Here is a 26069-nt window from a genome sequence, read left to right on the forward strand (position 1 = left end):
ATGTAAGCTACTTCAAAAGATATTCTTTTACATGAAAATCATGACAACATTGAGAAGGATTATGAAAAATAATTTTCTAAATACGATACACTGTCATTCTCAGAGACTTTAAGGGACAGTTGGTTCAGAACTAACAGTGACTCATAATCCCCTACAATCTCATTATTCCACCAAGTTTACTGTATGCTACTGGGCATTGCACATTGTTTTTGGAATGGGGGAAGTAGCTGTGAGCAAATGGAAGATGTTAAGATTCGTTACTGACAAATTAAGAATTAGAAATTAGCTTTTTTTTTTTCTTCTTTTTTATCTTTGGGATCAGGAAATTATAAACAGGACATTTTCTTTCCTCTGAACTATCATTTATTCTCAAGTAAGCCATACAACCACCATGCTCCCAATATTCATCCCTTCCCTCCCCAGATTCAGGTAACATATCTCAATCCTAAACATCTTCTGCTTAGAACCTTTGTTGGCGCCCCATGTCCTTACCAATCAGGACCAAGCTTCTAAACCTCACAGTGTTCAACCTAGCTCTGGCTCTACGTCACCCTTCTGTCTTTAGCCCCCCTCCCCCCATCCCCACCGCTCAATAATGTGTGAGCCTCACACTCCTGTCACCGAGAGTACACATGCCACGGCCCCTGAAGACTGGCCTACCCTAATCCTCAGCATTCTCTATTCCTGCCCATCCAACCTTTGAGGCTCAATGCAAACTTGCTGCTCCCCTAGCCAGGGCTTCCTCCCTTCTTCCCTCCTCTGTACACTCCAGTGCTCCACACGGCCCTCTCCTATGGCATTCTGTCCTACTAGTCTTCCACGAGACTGTGATCGTTGGCTTTAGAAAGAAATATCTTAAACATGGCAGAGCCCACGGCCATAGAGAAATATTTACTTCTTTCTCTCCTGGAGTACTGGCCCTTGCCTCTTGGCCTAGCTAACTTCTACTCACCTCAGGTCTCCACGCGGGTGTCACCTCTTCTGGGAAGCCTTCCTCCACCTTCAGAGCTGGGTCATCTCCACCTGGACCCCCACCCTCGAGGTGCTATCACGTCTTTAACCTGGCACAGTCTTTACCCGTCAATCTCCCTACAGAAGTGCCCTGGGGTAGGAGCTGGGCTAGGAGACTATTCCCTGCTTGGTGCTGCAGTCACAGCACCTGTCACAAGCAGGTGCTCAACAAATATCTGATGAAGTAAGAACTAACTAAGGGTTCAATGGGCTTCCTAAATGGCTCAGTAGTAAACAGTCTGCCTGCCAACCAGGAGATGTGGGTTCGATCTTGGGTTGAGAAGATTCCCCCGGAAAAGGAAATGGCAACCCACTCCAGTACTCTTACCTGGGAAATCCCATAGACAGAGAAGCCTGGCAGGCTACAGTCCATGGGGTAGCAAAGAGTCGGCCATGACTGAGCGACTACACCACAGTAGCAAGGGTTGAATGCATGCGCAATGGGTGTAGACACTCGCTCATGAGCATATGAAATCCATGAAAAGGAAAGCATCTGTCCTCCATTTCATCAGCACTGACTGACGCATGGGGGAAACTGCATGCTCTCTAGACGCTGACAAACAAGCCCCAGGCAGGAAACGCAGAGTGATGCCTTCAAGTCGACCTGATGCTCCCCACAGAGTTCAGACTTCTCAGCTCAGAAAACACCAGCTGCCCCCACTGTGTGCAGCCTTTGACCCCCTAGATCTCAGCCCCATGAAGTGACTGCAGGAAATACAAACCGCTCCTCTAGTTCCACAACTGGGCTCCAGATTCCCCCCAGCTGTAGCTGGTATGTTACAGCAAACTGCAGCCTTTCTGAAGCACCCTGACCTTGTTCTGAATATAATCTCACCTTCCCTCCCACTCTCCCCTCCTGTCCAAACCCTCTCTCCCTCTTCCACTCCATCCTGGAGCCCAACTACTATCTGACCTGTTCACAGGACTCTTGGGATTTTAGAGCTAGAAGAGAACACTGGATGCTATCTGGTCCACTCTCCCCACCTCCACCTCTTACGTTATCAGTCAGGACCCTGAGGACCATAGAGTGGAGAGGCTGCTGCTAATGAGAAAGCTGGGGCCAGGATGCAGGCCTCTTGATTTCCGGTCCAAGTGACTTCTGCATGGACATTAAAAAGCTTATTTACGGAGTGGTTTAAGGTGGGAAGATGGTTACAGTGCAGTGATTACTATGCCTTGCTAACAAGATGAATAAGGTGATGTGTGTGTATGTGTACATGTTTCTCAACATAAACCCTGCATGACTGGCCAGGAGACAACTGATTTCCCTGTACAATAGCTGGCCCTCAATTAGACTTTTTAATTCAAATGAACAACCCCAAACCAACCCTCAACAAAGCACCAAGGACCCATATTTCCCTTCAGTGAATTTGGTAGTACAAAGAGATTGGATTACCAGACCATCTTATCTGCCTCCTCAGAAACCTGTATGCAGGTCAAAAAGCAACAGTCAGAACCGGACATGGAACAACAGACTGGTTCAAAATTTGGAAAGGAGTACATCAAGGCTGTAGATTGTCACCCTGTTTATTGAACTTCGATGCAGAGTACATCATGTAAAATGCCAGGCTGGATGAATCACAGCTGGAATCAAGATTGCCGGGAGAAATATCAGCCTCAGATATGCAGATGATTCCACCCTAACGGCAGAAGAGGAGCTGAAAAGCCTCTTGATAAAGGTGAAAGACGAGAATGAAAAAGCTGGCTGAAAACTCAACATTCAAAAAACTAAGATATGACATCCAGACTCAACACTTCATGACAAATACATGGGGAAAACACAGAAACAGTGACAGATTTTATTTTCTAGGGCTCCAAAATCACTGCAGATGGTGACTGCAGCCATGAAGTTAAAAGATGATTGCACCTTGGGAGGAAAGCTATGACAAACCCAATCAGCATATTAAAAAGCACAGATACCACTTTGCCCACAAAGGTTCATACAGTGAAAGCTATGGTTTTTCCAGTAGTCACATACAGATATGAGAGTTGGACCATAAAGAAGGCTGAGAACCAAAGAACTGATGCTTTTGAAATGTAGTGCTGGAAAAGACTCTTGAGGCTGCCTTGGATAGCAAGGAGATCAATCCAGTCAATCCTAAATGAAATCAACCCTGAATATTCATCAGGACTGATGCTGAAGCTTGAGCTCCAATACTTCAGCCACCTGATGCGAACAGCTGACTCACTGGAAAAGATCATGATGCTGGGAAAGATTGAGGGCAGGAGGAGAAGGGGACGACAGAGGATGAGATGGCTGGATGACATCATGGATTCAACAGACTCCTTGAGTCTGAGCAAACTCCAGGAGATAGTAAAGGACAGGGAAGCCTGGTGTACCACAGTTCATGGGATCACAAAGGGTTGGACACAACTGAGTGACTGAACAACAACAAAAACAAAAGGAAAGGAATAAAAGGATCAGAATCCCAGGCTGGGGTCCCAGAGAGGAGAGCAGGGAGCTGCTCATGTCCTGAGAGCTGCTGGTCACCCATCCCCTGGGAAATGGGTGGCATCAACAGTTCCCCTCTGACAAAACACCTGCAGGCTCAGTCAGAGCAATAGGCAGGAAACGTGGCCTTGGTGGTTTCAGCCACACCTGAACAAAGAACTCAGATCCTGCTGAAGGGAAGCTGGACAGTGACCACAGAAACTAAAGGGAGGTACAGAGAGTATCCACACTACAGGGGAAATGCTGGAAGCTGGAGGTGCACAGGGTGCCCTCGGGGGCCATGGCCACACTGTAAGCTTTGGGAAACCTGGGCAAGACTACCCTGTTCTTTGGGGAACCGCTCAGTTAAGCTGATGCGGAGGACATGGCCTGGGTTTCCCTTTCCTGAGGCACTTGGTGAGTCAGCGCAGAGGAAAGACAGAGTTCTGACGTTTCATGCAAAGGGGGAAATTAATCAGCACTTCTCTGAAAACAGCACCCAACCCTCATTGTTTCACCAGGACTGTGCCCTCTAAATAGCGGCAGCTACTTAAGTATCTGGGTTCTGGCAGGAGTCTCCGACAGTTTTCTCATACTCCTGTGCTCATCTCCTTTGGATTCCTGATTGTCTGGCATCCTGGGAGAGAGGGGAAAGATCAGGACAAGAGCAGCATGTAGAGAGGCATAAGAGGAGGAGATATATGGATCAGACAATGTTCCAGGGGTGAGCAGCATTCTAATTGGGAAACATTCAGACACTAGACACTTGTACAATCATACAAATGTGCAACCCTAGGTAAGGCCCTTCTTGGGAGATTGCTCATGTATAAAATGAGAGGGTTCTCCTAGAACTCAATGAGTTTGGCACAGTTGCAGAATACAAAATTAATATGCAGGAACTGGTTGCATTTCTGTATACTAACAAGAAACTATCAGAAAGAAATGAAAGTAAGAAAACAATTCCATTTACAATCATATCAAGAAGAATAAATCCAACTAAACAGGTAAAAGATCTGTACTCTAAAATCTCTAAGACACTAACAAAAGAAATTGAAGAGGACACAAACAGATGGAAAGATATACTGTGTTCAAGGACTGGAAGAATTAATGTGGCTAAAATGACTGTACAACCCAAGGCAATCTACAGATTCAGTGCAATCCCTATAAAATATCACTAGCTTTTTTCACAGAGCTGGAACAAATAATTCTAAATTTTTATGGAAACAGAAAAGATCTGAATAGTCAAAACAATCTTGAAAAAGAAAAGCTGGAAGCATCATGCTTCTGATTTCAAAGCACACTACAAAGGTACAATAGTCAAAACAGTGTGGTACTGGGACGGGCACAAGCACACACACGGAGCATGAAGGAACAGAACAGAGCTCCCAGAAACGAACCCGTACTTCCACCAGCAATTAATCTATTAATACGACAAAGGAGGCAAGAATATACAGTGGAGAAAAGACAACCGCTTCAGTAAGTGTGGGAAAACTAGACAGCTACATGCAACAGAACCAAACTAGACTACTCTCTCACATCATATACAAAAATAAACTAAAAATGGATTAAAGACATCAATGGAAGACCTAAAATCATAAAACTCCTAGAAGAAAACACAGGTGACAAACTCTTTGACATTGGTCTTAGCAATGTTTTTTTGCATACGTTCCCTTGGGAAACACAAGAAGCAAAAACCAACCAATGGGACCTAATCAAACTTAAAAGCTTTTGCATAGCAAAGAAAATCATCAACAAAACAAAAAGACCACCTACTGAATGGGAGAACAGATTTGCAAACAATGTATCTGACAAGTGGTTAATATCCAAAATATACAAAGAACTCATACAACTAAATATCAAAAAAGAAAAAACACTATTAAAAAATGGGCAGAATACTTGAATAGACATTTTCCCAAAGAAGACAGACAGATGGCCAACAGGTACATGAAAAGATGCTCAACATCAGTACTCATCAGGGAAATGCAAATCAAAACCGCAATGGAGTATCACCTCACACCCATCAGGATGGCTACCATCACAAAGACCACAGATAAATAACAAGCTTTGGTGAATATGTGGAGAAAAAGAACCTGTGTGCATTACTGCTGAGAAGGTAACTTGAAACAGCCACTACAGCAAGCAATACGGAGAGCCCTCAAAAAATGTGTAAGTAGAACTACCATACAGTTCTTCAATTTCACTCCTCGGTATTTACCAGAAGAAAATGAAAACGCTAACTAGAAAAAAATATATGCACCACCATGTTCACTGTGGCATTATTTACAGTAGCTGAGATGTGGAAGCAACCTAAGTGTCACAGTGGCATGTTCAGTTCAGTTCAGTCGCTCAGTCGTGTCTGACTCTCTGCGACCCTATGAATCGCAGCACGCCAGGCCTTCCTGTCCATCACCAACTCCCAGAGTTTACTCAAACTCATGCCCATCAAGTCAGTGATGCCATCCAGCCATCTCATCCTCTGTCGTCCCCTTCTCCTCCTGCCCCCAATCCCTCCCAGCATCACGGTCTTTGCCAGTGAGTCAACTCTTCGCATGAGGTGGCCAAAGTATTGGAGTTTCAGCTTCAGCATCAGTCCTTCCAATGAACACTCAGGACTTATCTCCTTTAGGATGGACTAGCTGGAACTCCTTGCAGTCCAAGGGACTCTCAAGAGTCTTCTCTAACACCATAGTTCAGCATGTTAATCAGTCACATAAAAGAATGAAATCTTGCCATTTGCAACAACATGGATGGATACAGTTGATAACTATGCAATATCTTTTTATGGTGACATATGTAAGTAGACTTATCATGATGATTATTTTGACAGGTATAGAAACATCAAATCATAATGTTGTGTAACAGGAGCTAACACAGTGCTGCTGCTGCTAAGTCTCTTCAGTCGTGTCCGACTCCGTGTGACCCCACAGACGGCAGCCCACCAGGCTCCCCCGTCCCTGGGATTCTCCAGGCAAGAACACTGGAGTGGGTTGCCATTTCCTTCTCCAATGCACGAAAGTGAGAAGTGAAAGTGAAGTCGCTCAGTCATGTCTGACTCTTAGCGACCCCATGGACTGCAGCCTGCCGGGCTCCTCCGTCCATGGGATATTCCAGGCAAGAGTACTGGGGTGGGTTGCCATTGCCTCTTCCGACTAGTGCAGGTCAATTATTCTTCAAAAACTCACAGAAAAAGAGATCAAATTTGTGGTTATCAGAGGTGGGGGCTGGAGGTAGGAGGATGGGGAATTGAATGAAGGTAGCCAAAAGGTACAAACTTCCAGCTATAAGATAAATAAGTACTAGGAATGCAATACACAGCACGATAAATATAACTAATTCTGCTGTACATTATGGATGCATGAAAGTTACTGAGAGTAAATTCTAAGAGTTCTTATCACACAGAAGCAATTTTTTTCTCCTACTTTAATCCTGCATCTCTATGAGATGATGGATGGTCACTAAAATTACTGTGATCCTCATGTCACAACGTATGTAAGTCAAATCACTATGCTGTACACCTTAAACATATTCGGTGCTGTATGTCAATTATATCTCAATAAAATTGGAAGGAAAACAAAAAACTTACATTAAAAAATAAATAAAACAAGAGGGTTAGTCTAGATGCATCTGCTGCAAGGTCCCTGCTAGCTCTGATCCCCTGGCAACTTAAGGTATTTCCAGTACAAGCTCCCTGAGAACAAGGAGCACATTTTCCTCACACCTGTACCCCAACACCCAGCCCTGCACCCAGCACGGGCATGGGCAGAGCAGACAGTCAAGCGTACGGAATGGATAGCATCATCACGTGTACACTACACCTTGACGCTTGACCTCAAGAGAACACCAGCAGACACTGTCAGGAAACGCTATGGACAAACAAACCCATGAACAGGGCTGAGCTGCAAGGGATTCAATAAAAGTCAACCCAGAGTCCATGGTGTGACAATCCTGGAACAAGCAAGCTGCAGTAAGGTGAAATGAAAGCCAAGGGAGACCTGCTCTGAAAGAACACGAGTTGTCCTGGGAGCTCCAGGCCACTCATGCTTTTTCTCCAATGAGCTCCAAGAAACAAGCAGGGTAAAAATGCAAGCCTTGTAATAATTCAAAGTTCAATTTCATAACTCACAGCAAATATGAGTTTGAAATAAACTTCCCTTCAGTGGGTTGCTTTCTACAAAGGCATTCTTCTTACCCCTGCAGGCACTTTCACTAGAAGATGACAGGCATGTTCTCAGGCAAGGCTTCTCAAACTTTAATATGCCTGCAAATAACCTGGGGACCTTGTTAAAAACAACATCCTGATTCTAGGTTTGGGCTGAGGCCTGAATGCTACATCCCTGACAAGCTCCTGATGATGCCAGTGCTGCTGGTCAGGGGACCCATGATGTGAGTAGCAATTTCCAACTGTGGTTTTCAAACTCAACTGCATATTAGAATCTCTGGGGAGGGCGGGCTTACAAATTATGAACCCCATCCGCAGAGATTCTGATTTGATTGGCATGAATGCAGTCTGGGCATTGGAATTTTTTTTTAAAGCTCCCCAGGTGATTCCATTATGCAGAAAAGTTTCAGGCTTCCCAGGTAGACGGCAGTAGACGGCAGTAGACACCGGTTCGGTTCGATCCCTGATCTGGGAAGATTCCTCATGCCTCAGAGCAACAAAGTCCAGGCGCCGTAACTATTGAGCCTGTGCTCTAGAGCCTGGGAGCTGCAATACTGACTCCACATGCTGCGACTACTGAAGCCCTCACGCCCTAGAGCCCGTGCCCCGAAACAAGACACGTTACCACAGTGAGAAGCCCGCACATCACAGCTAGAACAACGAAGACCCAGCATGGCCAAAAATTAATTAGTTAATTAATTAATTAAAAATAAAATAACGAAAAGTTTCATGCCTGATAAGTAGTCCTCTGTTTCCCTCTATCTGACACAAGAATAAAAGCATCGCCTTCTAATTACTTCAAAAGCAGTGTTCTAAGGACCCAAAGTATAGCCTCTAAATGGTCTATTCTCTTAGCAAGGAAATCAGCTTATTAATGATACCCAGTGTTCCACTTCGACTCTCAGCATGGCTTAGCTTTAACAAATTGGCTGAATTCTAGTCACTGGGTTGGTTTCACAACAGCTTCTATTGGCCTGTTGAAGGCCATGCCAGAGTGTATTAAGCATTTAATCACTCATTCTGCTGACAATGGGCTTACAGAACCGCTGCTGGCCGTATGCGTGACGGGAACCCTTTCCCACTCAGGGCCCTGGCTGCTGCTCTGTCCAGGGCAGGTTTGGAAAGGGACCACCTGCTCCCTAGACTTTGCACATAGCAGGTTTCAGGAAGCAACTGGGAAGACACAGAAAGGCCCCTTCTGAATCACTGTTGTGTTTGAAGTAATTCCCAGAAGAGCCAGGCATGATAATATATACTGTAAACACAAAAACAGGCAAATATAAATCAAACTGACATTACTGTACAGATCATTGTGGACTCTTTACTCTCAGTTTTGTCAGGGAAGATCATAATGACAAGACTCTGTACACAGACAAGTTCTCGTCCATATTTTTCTAAACAGGCATTAAAAACATTTTAGAATAATTTTTCTCTTATAGAGACATGGATGGACCTGGAGTGTGTCATACCAAGTGAAGTCAGTCAGAAAGAGAAAAATAAATATCGTGTGTTAACACATATAAGTGTGTCTATAAAAATGGTACGGGTGACCCTATTTCCAAAGCAGGAACACAGATGCAGACATACAGAATGGATATGTGGGCACAGTGGGGGAAGGAGAGGGTGGGGTGATGTGGGAGATTAGGACTGACATACACGCACTGCCATACGTAAACAGATAGGCAGTGTGAAACTGCTAAAAATACAGCGGCTCGGCTCAGTGCTCCGTGGGGACGTAGAGGGTAGGTTGGTGGTGGCGCTGAGAAGTGGAGGAGGGAGAGGCTATGTGCATACATACAGCTGATTCACTTTACGGTACAGCAGAAATTAACACAACATTGTACGGCAATTATCTTCCAGTTTAAAAATATGTTCTTCTTAGGTATCTATGGTAAATTACAATCAGATAAGTACTAGCACATGAATAATGCCCTAGAACACATCTCCCCATCTGGAAGGAGAGTTTCTCCCACATATATTATCTCCAGCAAAGAAAAGTGCCTCTTTTGTCCCAGGAATGTAGCTGATAAGACTCCTCTACTTACCAGTGTAGTTTGCAGAATAGTTGTTTGGATCTAGAAACTTCTTAACCAGCTCACAGTTAGACAAGATATGATTTGTGGTGATAACGTTGAGATAGTTCTGAAGACCTTTCTGCCTCTCAGCTATGAATTCACGATCCATGTTACCAATCAATTTTTTGGGAGGAAGAGGTAGACTTAGGCCTGCAATCTTTAATTAAAAAGAAAAAAGAAAAGTATTATACTCACGTCATCCCCAAATAAGACAGAATAGCAGAATCCTGAGCCAACAGGTTTCGTTAGGTCTAAAACATTTCAAGATACATCCTCATCAGTTGTATTTTAAACATGTGAAAACCTGTACCTCTTAGAACTGATAAAATGCTTTACTAAGTGTAGCAACTTTAAGACTTAATTTTTTTAATGAAATTTACACATGAACATATTTTCCGAGAGTCAAATACTTCTTTTGTTTGTTACTGCTGAAAGTCCCGTGATGCTCGCCCCCCAACACCCCCGCCAAAAGGTATCCATTCCCCACTCCCCAAAGGTGGCCACGCTCAACTCTTTCAGCTAATCTTTTGGAAGAAGTGATGGTTTACATTGTTATGCCTCGATTTTTCACTTTTAGGCATTATCTGTAAGTTTCTCATTAGAGGACATGAGGGTTAAGTTCTCTTTCACAACCTGATCTCATCCACACACATTCTATTCCTAATTCTTCTAACATCATGATGCTATCTTTTAAATAAGTGCAGCATGCATGCTTACATTAGGTAAACGATACTCACAATTGAGCCAAAGAGCATGTTTCTACTCCTTTCTGTCAACTAACATTTTTTTTCTAGTTTTCGCTTCAACTCCAAACTCTCCATCTGAGCCTTCAACACACTGAGATGCAAAGATGAATCAATGTCATCTTCTTGAAGAGCACTCTCCAGAACCAAGAAACCTGTTCCAAGCAGGACAGGTGATCCCTAGACCTGCGGCAAGACTGGCATCCTGGGACCTCCCTTCACCACCATGCTAGAGAAGCCTCTGCCCTTTCTCCTGCTAGATCCCATTTTTATACCCACGCCTGCCTTTTTCTTAGATAATCCCCTCATTTTTGGTGGAGATACCATCTGTCAGCTTTCCAGAAAGGAAGAATTGTTTGAAACATTGCACGTTAATAAAAAATGTCTTTATTTGGAATTTCCTGGTGGTCTGTGAGTAGGGCTCTGAGCTTCCACTGCCGGGGTCAAGGGTTCCACCCCTGACTGGTAGTGGTGGTTGGGGGCCAAGGGGTTGACTGAGATTTCACATGCCTCACATGGAATTAGTTTAAAAAAAGAGAGAAAAGAAATTCTTTTTTTTTTTTTTTTAAAGTCTTTATTCTACTCTCACATCTGATTGATAATGAGCCTTGATATGGAACTCTAAGTCGGAAATATTTGTTCTTCAGAATTTTTAGAAGCTACACTATTGTCTTTAACCTCTGAGCCACCAGGGAAGCCCTGAAACGACACTATTGTCTTTTAGTCGCCAGTTCAAACAGTAGTTTCCTGATTCTAGTTTTTTTCTGCCTGGAAGCTTTTAGGATCTTCTTTTTGATCTGTTTGTGAATCCCACCTGCCTTTAATGTGGCTCTGTGTTCATTCTCTGTACTGAGTACTCAGCCCTTTCACTCCAGAAATTAATATCCTTATATTTGATGGTATTGTCTTGCATTAGGTCATTATTCCTTTCTCTCCATGCCCTATGCTTTCTTTTTCTGGAACTCCTGTTTTCCAAAGTTGGACCTTCTGGACTGGTCGGTCCTCTGTTCTTATCTTTTCCCTCTCATTTCCAACTATGTTAAACTATGTTAAACAACTATGTTAAACATTTTTTCCCTGGGATATTTCCTTAATCTTTCAGGCCTTCTAAAGAGTTTTCATTTCTACTACTATTATCTTTTTATATATATATAATTTCTAAATTCTCCTTGCTTTCCTTAATAGCATCCTGAATGTCATTCAACTTTTTTTGTCTCTGAGATTAAAAACTATAATTTTTCTCAGAACCTGTGACCTCAGTCTCTTTAGCTCATTCTCTTAGGCTGGGCAGATCCCCCAAAGGAATATTCCTGGCTCCTGTGCCTGGAGAGTCTAAATGCCAGTAATCTGGGCACTGGGGGGAAGGAGAGGGCTCAGCTGGGTGTGGGGGAAGGACAGGTCTCCTCTTTAATATGTAAATATTTCCAACTGTGCCTGCATTCTCCAGTCCAAAGAATGTTCAACCCTTTCCAGAGGGAAAAACCCCAGTTTCTCCACTGGAGAAGAGTAGGCATAAGTTGTTCAGATGGGGAGCCCTGGTAATCCAACTGCTTAAACATACTTTCAACTCCTGATTTTAGCTTGACCTCACCCCACGTTGGAGGCAGCACTTGGTGCTGTCATTATTTTGGAGGTTCTATGGTGTAAACTGGGACCAAACGGGTTTATCCACCCCTACTACCATCTCGCAATTCTGCCGTCCCATATCTGCTTAATTAGTTAGCTCTCATTCACTGGATTTTAGTTTTTAATGTTTTTGTTGTAATTTTCTCCTCTATTTGTCCTTGAAGGTGTGTGTGTGTGTGTGTGTGTGTGTACATATACAAGATCAAATTTACTGTTGTTTTAGAGTGGCTTGGGGAGAAAGGAAAAGTAAGTGCAGGTGTGCAATGTACTATCATTTTCCAGATCATGTAAACTTTGACTCTATTTTTTAAACTTAAAAAACAAAGTATCAGATTGGAATCATAATTTAATGAGCAAAAAACTGTTTTCAAAGAGCAGTGCTAGTCTATCCTTGTGCTTAGAGTGGTCCAAGTGTCATGTGTATTGATCGAGGGAAAGGTCTAAAACAGAAAAGCATCTTGAATTCAGACAAGCATGTCATCTAAATCACCCATGTGAGCAAACCTAACTGAGCCTGCTTCATTCCATTTTTTCAAACAATGAAGACCTTGAACTTGGCAATTAGGCAAGTTTGAACCTTGAACTTGAATTAGGCAAGATGACAAGGTTGGCTGATAATTCTGAACTGCCTGTTTCTACAACATACTTATGAAAATATGTCAGAACACACTTAAGAATAAATTTTCAACCATGGCCAAATTCACTGCCAAATAAGACACTCAATTTCAGGCTGTTTTCCTCTCTCATACAATTACGCTTTATGGAATAGCAGTTTCTTTATTAACTAAATAAAAAAGCAAAGTTATGAAGGAAGCACGTCACTCATCTGGTACACATCCAAGTCAACTGTTTTATTATTATTTTTGTTCAGGAGCACTGAGTAATATAAGGGAATCAATGGTAATGTGTTACTGAAAATGTAATTGATTTATTTCTTTTAAAAACTCTTTTATTAAGTTGCAGGATATAATCTCATTTGCGTGTCTGTGTGCACCTATGTGTAAGCACAGGCATACTGTTACATATACACAAAGAATGTCTAAAAGGACTTACTCTACCTGCTTTAGAGTGGTAATTCTATACTATGAAAGGTTAACATCTTATTTATTATCTTTCAATTAAAAAACCACTTTTGCTCATCAGAGTTATCATATACACAACAAGGATTAAAAAAAAAAAATACCGACAGCCAATATCAGCACATCTGCCTGCACTACTCACTCAAGAGCAGACCCAGCTGAAGCCCGGGTCACTCAGAATGGAGAGTCACACCTGACAAGACCAGATTTAAACCCCAATGGGGCTATTTTTCACTCACAGTGGGGATGTCAGAATGAATTAGATAAGCTATCTGTTTCAAACTTTGTGGCCTCCAAGCTTAAAAAAAAATTATTATTATTTTTTAAGTCAAGCATCATTTCTCTTTAGGTAAACTAGACAGCATATTACCTGCCAACCATAAACTCTGCCAACAAAGGTCTGTCTAGTCAAAGTTATGGTTTTTCCAGTAGTCATGTATGGACATGAGAGTTGGACTATAGAGAAAGCTGAGGACCAAAGAATTGATGCTTTTGAATTGTGGTGTTGGAGAAGACTCTTGAGAGTCCCTTGGACTGCAAGGAGATCCAATCAGTCCATCCTAAAGGAAATCAGTCCTGAATATTCATTGGAAGGACTGATGCTGAAGTTCCAGTACTCTGGCAACTGATGCGAAGAACTGACTCATTGGAAAAGACCCTGATGCTGGGAAAGATTGAAGGCAGGAGGAGAAAGGGACGACAGAGGATGAGATGGTTGGATGGCATTACCAACTCGATGGACATGAACTTTAGCGAGCTCTGGGAGTGGGTGATGGACAGGGAAGCCTGGCGTGCTGCAGTCCATGGGGTCACAAAGAATTGGACACGACTGAGTGAGTGACTGAACTAAACTGAAATGAAATGTACTGCTCTGCCCCAGACACCTCATCAGCTCTTCCAAACCATCAGGTGAAACAAAAAAATTCTTCACCAACAACTGTGAGTAGAGTGTCTCTGCCATGTCAGTCTGCTAGGCACATGGCAGGTGTTTTCCTGCCCCGGTTTGGGTTCTCACAAGAAATTTTTCTCCAAGTGTTGAAACTCTCCAATGTGTGTGTGATTTTAAAATCTTGCCTTTGACAGGAGGCTAACATTCAAGAGAAGTTAACTTTCTCTTTCAGTTTCTCTCAGAACCTCTCAAATGCTTACCCATCACAGAATATAAAGTTTAGAACTCCCGTGACTTGTTAGAAAGGAGGGAGAGAGAATACTAGCACACATATGATGAAGCCACTCAGCCACTGACTTCCTAGACACCGCCACAGGGATGGCTTCAAGCCAAGGCCCCTCATCATGACTTTTTTTTTTTAAATTGTTCCCTTTTTAAAGTGCCCTTTGGATTCCATTCTTGAGTTCCCTGTATAAAGGAAAGAGAACAAGAAAGCCAACAGAGAAGTCCCCAGAGTTCCTCCACTCCTAACACCTGCAGAGTGACAAAGCAAAGTGGGATTGACAGCCAAAGTGGGGTCTCAAGCCCGTAACCTGACCCATGCTAGCCTAGCAAAAACTTCTAAATTCCATGGCAAACTCTATCAGTTTCAAGAAAACTAGCTTTTTGTCTGGAGGAAAAACCTTCTAACTCTGAATCAGCTAATGTCTCACTTCTGTTAATGATCTGCAAATTGCCTTGAACTCCATTCCAGCAAGTATTCGAAGGAGTGCTAAGTGCTCATCAGACCCTAATTTGTCCCCATTTCTCCCCCAGCATGGGCAGTGAAACCAAATCACATAACATTTGTGCTGCAAGAGACCTGAAAAGTCATCTGGCTCAGCCTCTTGGCTTCATATGGAGACAGTGAGGACAGAGGGGAAGTACCAGAGCCCAGGCAGAGGCTGGGTCCCCATCTCAAGTCTGAGGGTCCCCTACGGTTCTCATCACTGGAGCTCCTGCTGCAGTCTTTTCCTGTGTCTCATTCTATCTCCCTACACGGTCATTGATTTGATGGTGCCTTTAAAATAAGGTAGTGGTTTCTCTTCACTGTTATCATAAGATATATTCACTATAAAAAATTGGGAAAATACAGCTCTTTTTTTCTTTTTCCACTTATATAACTTGCACATGCTTATTTGTACTGAACTTGGAAAGTACAGAATGGTATAAAGAACCAGGAAAAAAAAAAAAAACAACAGAACCCATAATCCTGCCACCTGGAGGTCCCCATTGTTAACATTTTGGCATATTTCCTCCCAACAGTTTTTCCTAAACATTTCATGTAATTATTATATTGCATGTATACTTTTACACATTGCTTTTTTATTTCACTTAAATATTTTTTCTATTGGGTTCAAACAACCCTGCCTATGTGTATTATATTTCTCTTCCTTCAGCAGGAACTCATTTATCTGTCAGAAGGGTAATCAGAAACTGAAATTCATGGTCTCAGTTTTATTCTGTGGTTTTGGAGTCTTTTGGGTCTGTTTTATGGAGGTTGTTTTGAAATTATTTTGCTGCCAAAAAGTTGTATGTACTTTCTTCTGTCTGTTTACTTGGATCCAGGAAAACCTCCCACTTAAGTGCTGTCTGGCCATATCCTGCCCAACACAAGCCAACATCAATACACGTGGATATTTGCATTTGAAATAAGATGCACATTGAAAGTGCCCATTTTAAAAGGGAAAATTACACTGATGTAAAAATAAAATTCCATTATATTAAATAAGGCCATAATTGAATAGTCATGGAGATTCAACTTTCTATCCCCAAAGCAAGAACAAACAGGAGATAAAACTCCCCCCCGCCATATTCTTGGGGTCTAGGCCCAGGCAGTTTCCATTTCAGAAGTATCTCTCTCATGATTCTTACTCAACCCTGGCTGAATAGCACTGAACAAAATCACGACCCTTTCTTTTAAAACCAGGCAAGGGTTCACTTGTGCATAAAGGTGAAAGCACAGAGTAGGCCCAACATTAGCTCCCAGACGTTCGTGCCACGTTGAGCACATGGAAATGTCTGGAGCCTTGTGGGCGAGATCCACTGCTGGAATAAACAGCATGTCAGTCAGCGACTTACCTACAACAGTCATCAGAGGCCCAGTTTTTGTCTGAGTGGAAAGACTATGCTCTTAAAATCCACAAGTGAAACCAATTAAAGCCATCTCTGACAATCTGATCTCTGCCGATATTCTATCTGTATATTTAAACTGGTCATACTACAATTAAAATGGAGACAGATAACATGTGTGAAGCAAGACCATATGTCAATGACATAAAGGTCTGCAGATACTCAGGCCAGTTCTACTGGATGGAGAACATGGCATTCAGCAGTGTTGTAAATAATGTGAAAGTCTAGACTCTACAACTGCTCTTTTTCCAAAGGCTGGTCAGTAAAAAATGGCCTTTTGATGGAAAGGCAGCATGACACTCCCTCCCAGCCCTCCATCCTCCTGTCCTCTGTGGACAAGGTAAGAGATCACTCAGAATCAGTGATGAGCCAGTTCACCCCCCGGGTGAGCTGGTCTTGAGCTAAGCACTCTGGTCCAAGGATCTATGCCACCACTCAAAGTTGAGATACAATAAAGGCCCAATGAAAGTGACCGTGGTACTGTTAGTCCCTAATCGTGCCTGGCTCTTTGCGACCCCATGGACTGTAGCCCACCAGGCTCCTCTGTCAATGGAATTCTCCAGGCAAGAATACTGGAGTGGGTTGCCACTTCCTTCTCCAGGGGAACTTCCCGACCCAGGCATCTAACCCAGCTCTCCTGCATTTCAGGCAGATTCTTTACCGAATCCTGGTCTTAGCCACCAGGGGAGCCCCAGTGGTCTTTAATAATCCATGGAGCCTGAAGACCCATCTGCCAGGTGAGGATGTGGTGATGATGTCAGCACTTCCCACGGGGCTCACTGACCACTAACCAGATGTGTTTCCAGCTCACTCCTCTTTCCATCATGGCCACTGAGCTACAAACATTTAAACCAAAGGGATTTGGGAATACATATTTGAGAGAAAAAAGCTAATGCTGAAAAAGGCTGTTTCTACTTACTGCTGAGTGCTTATCTGTACTGCTGACTATGTGGCCTAGTTTAAGAGAGTCTGAGAGTCCCTGCTCTCACTGAACAACTCTAGTAATCCATCTAGGCATTTCCAACCTGTGAAAAGGAGATAACACACAGCATCCCATGACTGCGGTTAAGGAAGCAGTCTGGCAAAAGGTAACCGGCTGTACGGTGACTATTATAAATGACATTTATTCCCCAAGTTTATTTTTAGGGTCACACATCATCTGTTTGAAGTATGAGCTTATCACCTTTGCTAGGGAAATCTGATAACTTCTTGCTCCTGATGTTGCCATTTCCAACCCTGGAAGATACCCCAAGCAACAAATGTGTGTCACTGGTGTTTTAGAATAATTACCTGCAAGCTGTTGTTCAGCAAATCAAAGTCACTGTATCTCCTAACAATCTGGAAGAAAGAAAACAGTGGTGTTTTGATTCAGCACAAGCTATCAATTTTCATTTCCTTATTTAATACTTATTGGCATTCTAGAATCAAGGCACTTGCATTAAGGGTAGCAGGGCTTATACCTGGAGCTTAAGTTGTTTCACTTGGCAGCCCCAGAAAACAGACCAAGCAGTGTTCCAGAGTTGGCCGGGCCGTGGGAAACTGGTTAATGCCAGCCAAACTCGCAAGATGCCAACAGGTAAGAGAGAAGGATGATGTTTTGAGGGTGAATAGCCCTTTAATTTTTTTTTTTTTTCAATTAACTAGGCACCTAGTTAACTAGAAAGATGAGTTAATAATTTACCAAAAAAAAAAAAAAAAAAAAGATGTTTAACTGAACATGAAATCAAAGTAAATGGATGTAGACAGTTCTGAAGCTATTCCATCTTTGCCCTGAATAAAACAGCCCCTCTCTGAGATGGCGCCAGTTTAGAGGCTGGATGCACCTGCTGGCGCCACCTTTCACCAATTCCCCTCCTGGCTAACAGTCCACACCCACTGTCCACACATTTTCTCTTAGCTATGTTGATGCGACTGATTGCTAAGTCACCTCAGTCGTGTCCGACTGTGTGCGGCCCCACAGACAGCAGCCCACCAGGCTCCCGTCCCTGGGATTTTCTGGGCAAGAACACTGGAGTGGGCTGCCATTTCCTCCTGCCACTGATTAGGCCACAGCAAATTACACTAGCTCTTCAGTCAGAGGGGAAGGAAGCTGTTTGGCTTTCAAATAGTTTTTCTAATGTTTATTGATGATTCTCAAATATTAGTGTGTAGGAGAATTACTTGGAGATCATCGAGGACCCTACTCACCCAAAGGGAAACAAATTCAGGAAGTTAAGTATCTACATTTTTATTAAGTATTCCCCAGGCCTCTAAAGCACTGGATTTACAAGACTACATAAAAGGTTGATTTTTCTGGTAGGACACTGTCCTTGGGCCTGCTTGACATTCATATATATCAAAAAGTTAAACATGAGGCCATACCTAATAAGTGCAAGGGAGCAAAAGGTGGCACAGAGAATACTTGAATTCTATCCCTGTTCCGTCACAGACTTCAGTATGATCTTGGACTAGTTACTTGCCTTTTGAATGTAAAATGAGGCTAATGTGATGGCACAGAACTGGCTTTAACGGGCTAAGTGAATTAATGTGCTTGAACCAGTGCCTAACAATAAATGCTCAGTTCAGTTCAGTCGCTCAGTCGTGTCTGACTCTTTGCGACCCCATGGACAGCAGCATGCCAGGTTTCCCTGTCCACCACCAACTCCAGGAGCTTGTTCAAACTCATGTTCATCGAGTCTGTGATGTTATAATTATTCCAACTAAAAGTAGTTAGAATTTTCAGGCAAATACAAGACCAAGTACGAGCCTTTGAGGTCAAAGACTGCTTGAGGTGAGAGGTAAGGTTCAAGCCGGGCTGTGAAGGACAAGGTAAGGTTTTTGGAAGACAGAACACGAACGTCATTGTAATCACTACAGCAGGAAAGAAATGGCTCCTGTACAGAATTCAGCCTCTTTCTGCAAGTCAACTGGGATGGAAAGGACCTCTAGATCTATAGAGTAAGTTCTCTTTCTCTGGGGCCACCCATCAGGAAAGCTGGCCTTGGAGCTGTAAACAGACATGACCTGCGGTCAGTGAGGGACCTATCAATAGAAACGGCCCATGACTAGATTTAAGAGTCCATGAAATGCAGCATCCGAGCTGCACAATGTCTCGGGCACTGTCTCATCTTTCAAACTGGTGGACTGACTACTAGCCTGCCCTACCCACACCCTGGCTTCAGGGGAGGAGGCTTGAATCATTCAACACGAGGAACAAAACAAGTCATCTGCCTACTCTGCTTACTCTGTGTCCAACTGGGGCACACATTTCTACTCTCTGTGGTAACATCATACATGAATTAAACCAAACAAATGAGAACAGGAAAGCCTTTTGTAAGAGATGTCTTAGAGCTAAAGTATTATAAAAGAAATACAATGTATATTTATGCGTGTTTTAGTTTTTGCAGATTTTTAGATGATTCCAGGCCAGAATTTTGTTTAAATATTTTTCCGATGACAAAAAACAAAAAAACTTACCTGCCAGCTATTTTCTACAGAAATTCCTCTTTGTACCCGAATGATATATTCCTAAAAAAGAAGAACAAAAAAGTCTCTAATATAAAACTCTATTATAAAACCCAAATCAAGGATAAAAAATATGATGTGAAAGCATCAGATAGAGTAAACTTCAGAAAAGATTACTAGAGACAGAGAGGGGCATAAAGATAAAAGGGTAATCTCATAGCAAGACACAGCAGTCTTGTGGCATGTGGGATCCCAGTTCCCCAGCCAGGGATGAACCCGCACCCCCTATATGAAAAGCATGGAGTCTTAACCACTGGACCACCAGGGAAGTCCCCAAGACACAGCAGTCCTGAATGTGTATGTGCATTCAAACACCAGAGCTGCAAAACATGTCAGACAAAAACTGACAACGACTGGAAGAAGAAACAGAGAATCCACCATCAGAGTCGGAGATTTCAACACCTCTCGCGCAGCAACTGATAGAACAACAGAAACCCAGTAAGAATAGAGAAGAATTCAACAAAACCACTACTGATGAAAAATTAATCAACAGTTGATCTAAGCAAACAATGAAAATTTTTATTGAAGTCGACGTGGGGACTATAACCCAGGAGACATTCTTTCAGAAAGCTCTTGAGGACTGTTGGGCCTAGTAGAGGCCAAGGCACAGTTCTACAAGTTTTGTGGACAAACAGTTATTCATCAAATGACGTATCAACCGTTTACACAACCCAGATCTGCAGTTAAGAAACAAGTCGTACAAAGCAAGTCGTGGTCATGGTGACTTCTTACTAGAACAAGAAGGAATGTTGTTTCCTAAACTGGTCTAGTTAATGCATAAGCAGAATACATACTATAGGGGAGGGCTCTGGGAGGCCCAAATGGGCTGAAAAAAATTTTACATCTCAGTTTTTTTCTTTTCCTGCCATAAAATATGAACTTCATTTCATCATCATCAACTAACAAATGTAATCAGCATTTATAGAACACTCCATTCGACAACAGCAGAATATATATTCCTTTCAAGAGGATATACAGATGGCAAATAAGCACAGAAAAAGATATTCAACATTACCAGTCATCAATCAAATGCAAAGTTAAGACTACAATGAGATATCACTGTATTTCTATCAGAACAGCTCAAACAAAAAAATAATGATAACACCAAATGCTGGCTAGGGAAATAGTCAAATAGGGAAACTGGATCACATAAATTAACGGTGGGAATTTTAAATGGCACTGAAACTCTATAATATGGTTTGGCAACTTTTTTTAAATTAAAACAGGCAGCTATCATTATGACCCAGCAACTGCACTCCTGGACATTCATTCCAGAGAAACAAAAACTTACGTCTGTGCAGTAACTTATACATGAATGTTCCCAGCTATTTCATTGGTAATAGCCCCAAAGTAGAAAAGCCAGACGTCTTTAAACAGGTGTATGTTTCAACTTTGCTACTTCCATACCAGGGAATACTACTCAGCAACAAAACTGAATAAACTATTGATACGTGCAACAAACTAGATGAATCTCTGGAGGATCCTGGGTGTGTGTGCTTAGTCGCTCAGTCATGTCAGACTCTTTTCAACCCCATGGGCTGTAGCCCGCCAGACACCTCTCTCCAGGGGGATTATACAGGCAAGCATACTGGAGTAGGTTACCATGCCCTCCTCCAGGGGATCTTCCCAACCCAGGGATCAAACTCAGGTCTCCCCCATTGCAGGCAGATTCTTTACCATCTGAGCCACTTAGGGAAGCCCCTCTGGAGGATTACACGGAGTGAAAGAGAAAATCCCCAAAGATGATAAACTACATGTCTCCATTTATACAACACTTATGAAATGACATCATCTCAGATATGGAGAACAGCCTATTGGTTGTCAACAGTTATGGCTGGGGTAGCAGGGTGTGTGTGGAAGGGAATCGGGTGTGACGAGAGAAGGGCAAGGTGATGTGCTATGGTCTGAATGTCTCGGTCCCCACAAGGTTCACATGCTTAAATACTAGCTCCCAAAAATGATGGTATTAGAAAGCGGGAGGACCTTTGGGAGTTACTTAGGTCATGAGAGCAAAGCCCTCAAAAATGGGATCAACACTCTTATAAGAGAGGCTCCAGAGGGGTCCCTCACCCCTTCCGCCACATGGGGTCGTTTGAGAAGGTGCTAGCTCTGAACCAGGAGGAGGACCATCAGAAGGCAGCCATGTTCGCACCTTAGTCTTGGACTTTCAGCCTCCTGAACTGTGAGAAACAAATCCGTTGTGGATCAGCCACTCAGTTCACAGTATTTTGTTAGAGCAGTCTGAATGGACTAAGACATGAGCATGTCTGGGCCAAGAGAAAGGTGCTGTATCTTGACTGGTCAATGTTAATATTTTGGTTATGATACCATATCAACTTTAGCAAGACACCACCAATGACAGAAACTGGGTAACAGATAGATGGGATCTCTGCAATGTTTCTTACAACTGTATGTGCATCTGCAATTATCTCAAACCTAAAAAATTAACCTTAGGCATTCAAAATTAGCTTAGTAGAGTCAGAGGACTAAGATCAATGATTTTTCCTGCTCAAAGTTTGCATATAAGCTTTTCGGTTAGAAAAGGCCTTGGTTAAGAAAACAGGTAAAAAGGTAGTATAGGAATGCAGTGATAGCATTTTCCCAAGAAACCAAATCCAGTGACACCTCCCCCTCCTCGCAAGCTGCCTGATCATTGGAAGCTGCCTGATCCTGGGGAGCAAGGAGAAGCGAGCGAGTTAAAAATACCATTCCCAAGACTTGCTAAATCAGAATCTACAAGATAGAAATTAGGAATCAGAAGTTTTCATAGCTTCCCCAGGTAATCAAATAAGCAGGAAACAAGAGACCTCACTCAGCCTTCTGCTTACACACACAGGGAGTTATGATGAAGCACAGAAAAAAACAGTAACTTTTTTTTCCTCAAATGCTCAGAATTGTTTTAACATTTTGGGATGGTATGATTCAGGTATTACTCACAGTAACTACTCAACAAATGCTTAATCAACACAGGACTCAACAAATCCTTTCTACTGAATTAATTCTGAATTAAATAGGTTATGTAGAAAATAAAGCCAAATAAGCATTGTTAACTTGGCAGCTAAATTTTAAAATAGATCTTATTACACTATCATTCATTTCCACTATGTTTAGTTTGCAAAGGTTGATAAAGTTCACGTAAGCAGAAATTTCTGCCTACTCTGGACTATGTTAAGAATGGTACATTCAACAATATCCACTCAATTACGAGTGAATCAACTACGTGGCTGGCACCCTGCTTAGCTGGTTTCATGTCAGGTTATAATATAAATATTTCAAAACTGGCTTGTGTAGTATGGCAAATCTCTTAAGCAATATGCCAATGCAATTATTTCTGAATACATAAAGATAAAATGCTAAAAATACCTGGCTTTCTTGTATTTGGAGATCAGTCTGTTAGCTCTGACATTTTCTTCTTTTCTCAGGGTTCTCTTACTGGCAGATTGTCTGTGCTTTTACATTCTTATAGTAAAGCTAAAATCAGCACATCTAATTGCGTACTTTCAAACAACTACATGCAAACAGGTTTTGATGTTCAAATCGGGGGGAACTGTTACTTCTCAAAAATCACTTCAAGCATCCATTGCTTCACTATGATCTGTCAGAGGAATAATACTTTCAAAATTCCGGTTCAAGGGCTTCCCTGGTGGCTCAGTGGTAAAGAATTCGCCTGCCAGTGCAGGAGACACAAGTTCTATCCCTGATCGGGGAAGATTCCACATGCAACAGAGCAACTAAGCCCGTGCACCACAAGTATTTGCAACTGCTGAGCCCACGTGCCATGACTACTGGTTCCCGCATGCCTAGAGCCCATGCTCTGCCACAAGAGAAGCCACTGCAATGTGAAGCCCGTGCATCGGGACTGCAGAGCAGCCCTCACTCTCCACCAACTAGAGAAAAGCCCGTGCAGCAACGAAGACCCAGCACGGTCAAAAATAAATAAATAAGTTGCAGTTCAATGCTGAGCGCTTGGTAGATGTGAAATGAACACTGCTGTCCTGCTTTATATACTCTGAGTTTAAAGTTCAGACCTGTGTTTTACAAACATGTTGCTGCAGATGATAAACATCACGTGAGCAGTTACCACGTCCCCATCCCTGTGCTTCTGTCCATGCTAGGGGGACAACTCCCACAGTCCGACTTCACTCTTCCCTCTGTGGACACGCAGTTCAGGGGTTTTGTTTTGTAACTTGCCTATAAAATGGCATGTGACGATGTGGAGGGGAAACATCTGGCAAAAGGGAAGCAGTAACTACAAGATGAGGCTGGGGTCTTGAGGTCAGAGGGGTCTCCCTGGTAGCTCAGCTGGTAAAAAAAATCTACCTGCAATGCAGGAAACCCCAGTTCGAGTCCTGGATCAGGAAGATCCCCTGGAGAAGAGACAGGCTACCCACTCCAGTATTCTTGAGCTTCCCTGGTGGCTCAGCTGGTAAAGAATCTGCCTGCAATGCAGGAGACCTGGGTTCAATCCCTGGGTGGGGAAGACCCCCTGGAGAAGGGAATGACTACTCACTCCAGTATTCTGGCCTGGAGAAATCCACGGACTGTACAGTCCATGGGGTTGCAAACAGTCAGACTGGGATGTCCCCACATGACATCCTCATTAACGTTTCTGCCAAGACACTCTTTATGTTGACATCAGTATTTTTTCCCAAAGAAGGTGGATCTGCCCCGAGATGTGGCAATGCCTGGAGACATCTCCGGTTGTCACAGCATGAGGAAATGCCATGGGAACCTGAGAGCCAGAGGCCAGAGATGCTGCTAAATACACACGAGGCACATGAGACAGCCTCACAATGAGAGACAACCTGGGCCTGCATGTTGACAGTGCTGACGGAGAACCCCAGGGCCACATTCATCAAGTGAAACAGGCCCCTCCAGTCCATGGAGGCTGGGGGTGCAGCGGGTGGAAGGGGGAGTCCTGCCATCGCCTGTCCTCTGCTGCAGCCTGCTCCACACACCGTGGGTGACACGTGCTCACCCACCCAGAGGGCCCCCTTAATCACTGGTGGCATCAGAAACCTCACTGTGCCTCCCCTGTACAGACACAGTGAGACACCTTCAGGCTCCAGTGTTGCCCTCAGGTCCCATCTGCCGTGTGCTTACAGATATAGAAAGTGGGAGACAGGTAAGGGTGATTTTGCTCAGAAATATGCTCATTCCACTTGAAAGGAGCAAGTTCATCCCAAAATATATATAAAAAAATTTTTTTTCAGTGTGCCTGAATGTCACCACCCAGCCTTACTAAAAGGAAAATACCTCCACCTCAAATCCCTGATTTGAAAAGCAAACATAGCACAGCTGTTCTACTGCTGCTACCAGGCTGCAGCGCTGATGAAAACCGAGAGAAGAGAGCCCTGGAGACCAGCAGAAACCCAACATTTAAGGCAGGCTTCCACCTCCAGAGCTGCAGTCAGCAGCCCAGAATCTCCTAGTGCATCACCTCTCTGATGCCACCGTCTCTGATGTGGAACAGAACCTGCGGGCTCTGTAAGAGATGGCAGAGCACTGGGCACAGAGGGGAGAGCTAAGAGCCCTGAGGGGCGGCTCTGCGTCACAGATCTATGCCGGCTGCCCGGCCTGCCATCTGCTGCCACTTCCCCAAAGGGCCTCCTTCCTGCTCCTCTTCAGGACACCACATCCCTTTATCTTGACCGGGTGGGGTGGCTGCCCTGCAGAGAGCCCTAGAATGTGGGTATCTCAGCAAATCAGTGTGGTGGGGGTTGAAGTTTTTCAATCTGGAAAGACACCGGGACCACGTAACTTCTGACTTAAGCTAGGGGACAGAAGATAGAACTGCCGTAAGATAAGCACTGATCTTGTGGCAGGACCTCTGCTAAAACAGGATCGGCAAAATTAAGTGAGCTGTCCAAGGTTGCACAGCTGGGAAGCGGCTGATTGGGAGCTGGAACCCACATGATTGATTCCTCAGACTTTGCAACCTGCCAGGCATGGCTGGCAACACCCAGGGCCCTGGGGATGCCCTGAGCCTGGCTCTTTCTGCAGTCCTGAATGATGGGGGTCCTCACCAAGTCTGGGGAATGCAGATGGACTCATTCTCAGGGGCAGAGGTAGGAGCTGTCATTTCTACAAGAGTTGATCAATGCCCCCAATGTAGGCATTTCCCCAATAAGTATCCTCACTGACATTTTGTATTTCCCGAGTTTCCAAAAAGATACTCAAGATTTTACTGCACTGTAGCTGCTATTCAAAGGTGCATCAGTGTGATGAGATTTCAGGAAAAACTAGAGAGGAAAACTTACTTTGGCCCCAAATTACTTTAGTGAGCTACAAACACAGACCACTTTGAAAGAAGTGTGTAAAAGAAGCTAATGCCAAAACTTAAAGCCAAACTTCAAATCCACTGCATCGATGGCATTCTT

The 26069-nt window shown here is 43.4% G+C and overlaps 1 protein-coding gene across 9 annotated transcripts in view; it reads right to left on the reverse strand.

Moving 5' to 3' along the window:
* PXK (PX domain containing serine/threonine kinase like) overlaps window positions 1–26069 on the reverse strand; it is an 80157-nt gene that overhangs the window by 36386 nt on the left and 17702 nt on the right. For all 9 annotated transcript variants that reach the window (XM_043885442.1, XM_043885441.1, XM_043885448.1 and 6 more), the window contains 3 exons: window positions 19642–19692; window positions 17476–17523; window positions 9647–9833 (listed from right to left, as the gene is read on the reverse strand). In XM_043885442.1, coding sequence (XP_043741377.1) covers window positions 9647–9833; window positions 17476–17523; window positions 19642–19692 — 286 coding nt within the window. The remainder of the gene's footprint in view (window positions 1–9646; window positions 9834–17475; window positions 17524–19641; window positions 19693–26069) is intronic.

Source organism: Cervus elaphus, chromosome 24 (genome assembly GCF_910594005.1).
Source record: "Cervus elaphus chromosome 24, mCerEla1.1, whole genome shotgun sequence".
Taxonomy (NCBI): Eukaryota; Metazoa; Chordata; class Mammalia; order Artiodactyla; family Cervidae; genus Cervus; species Cervus elaphus.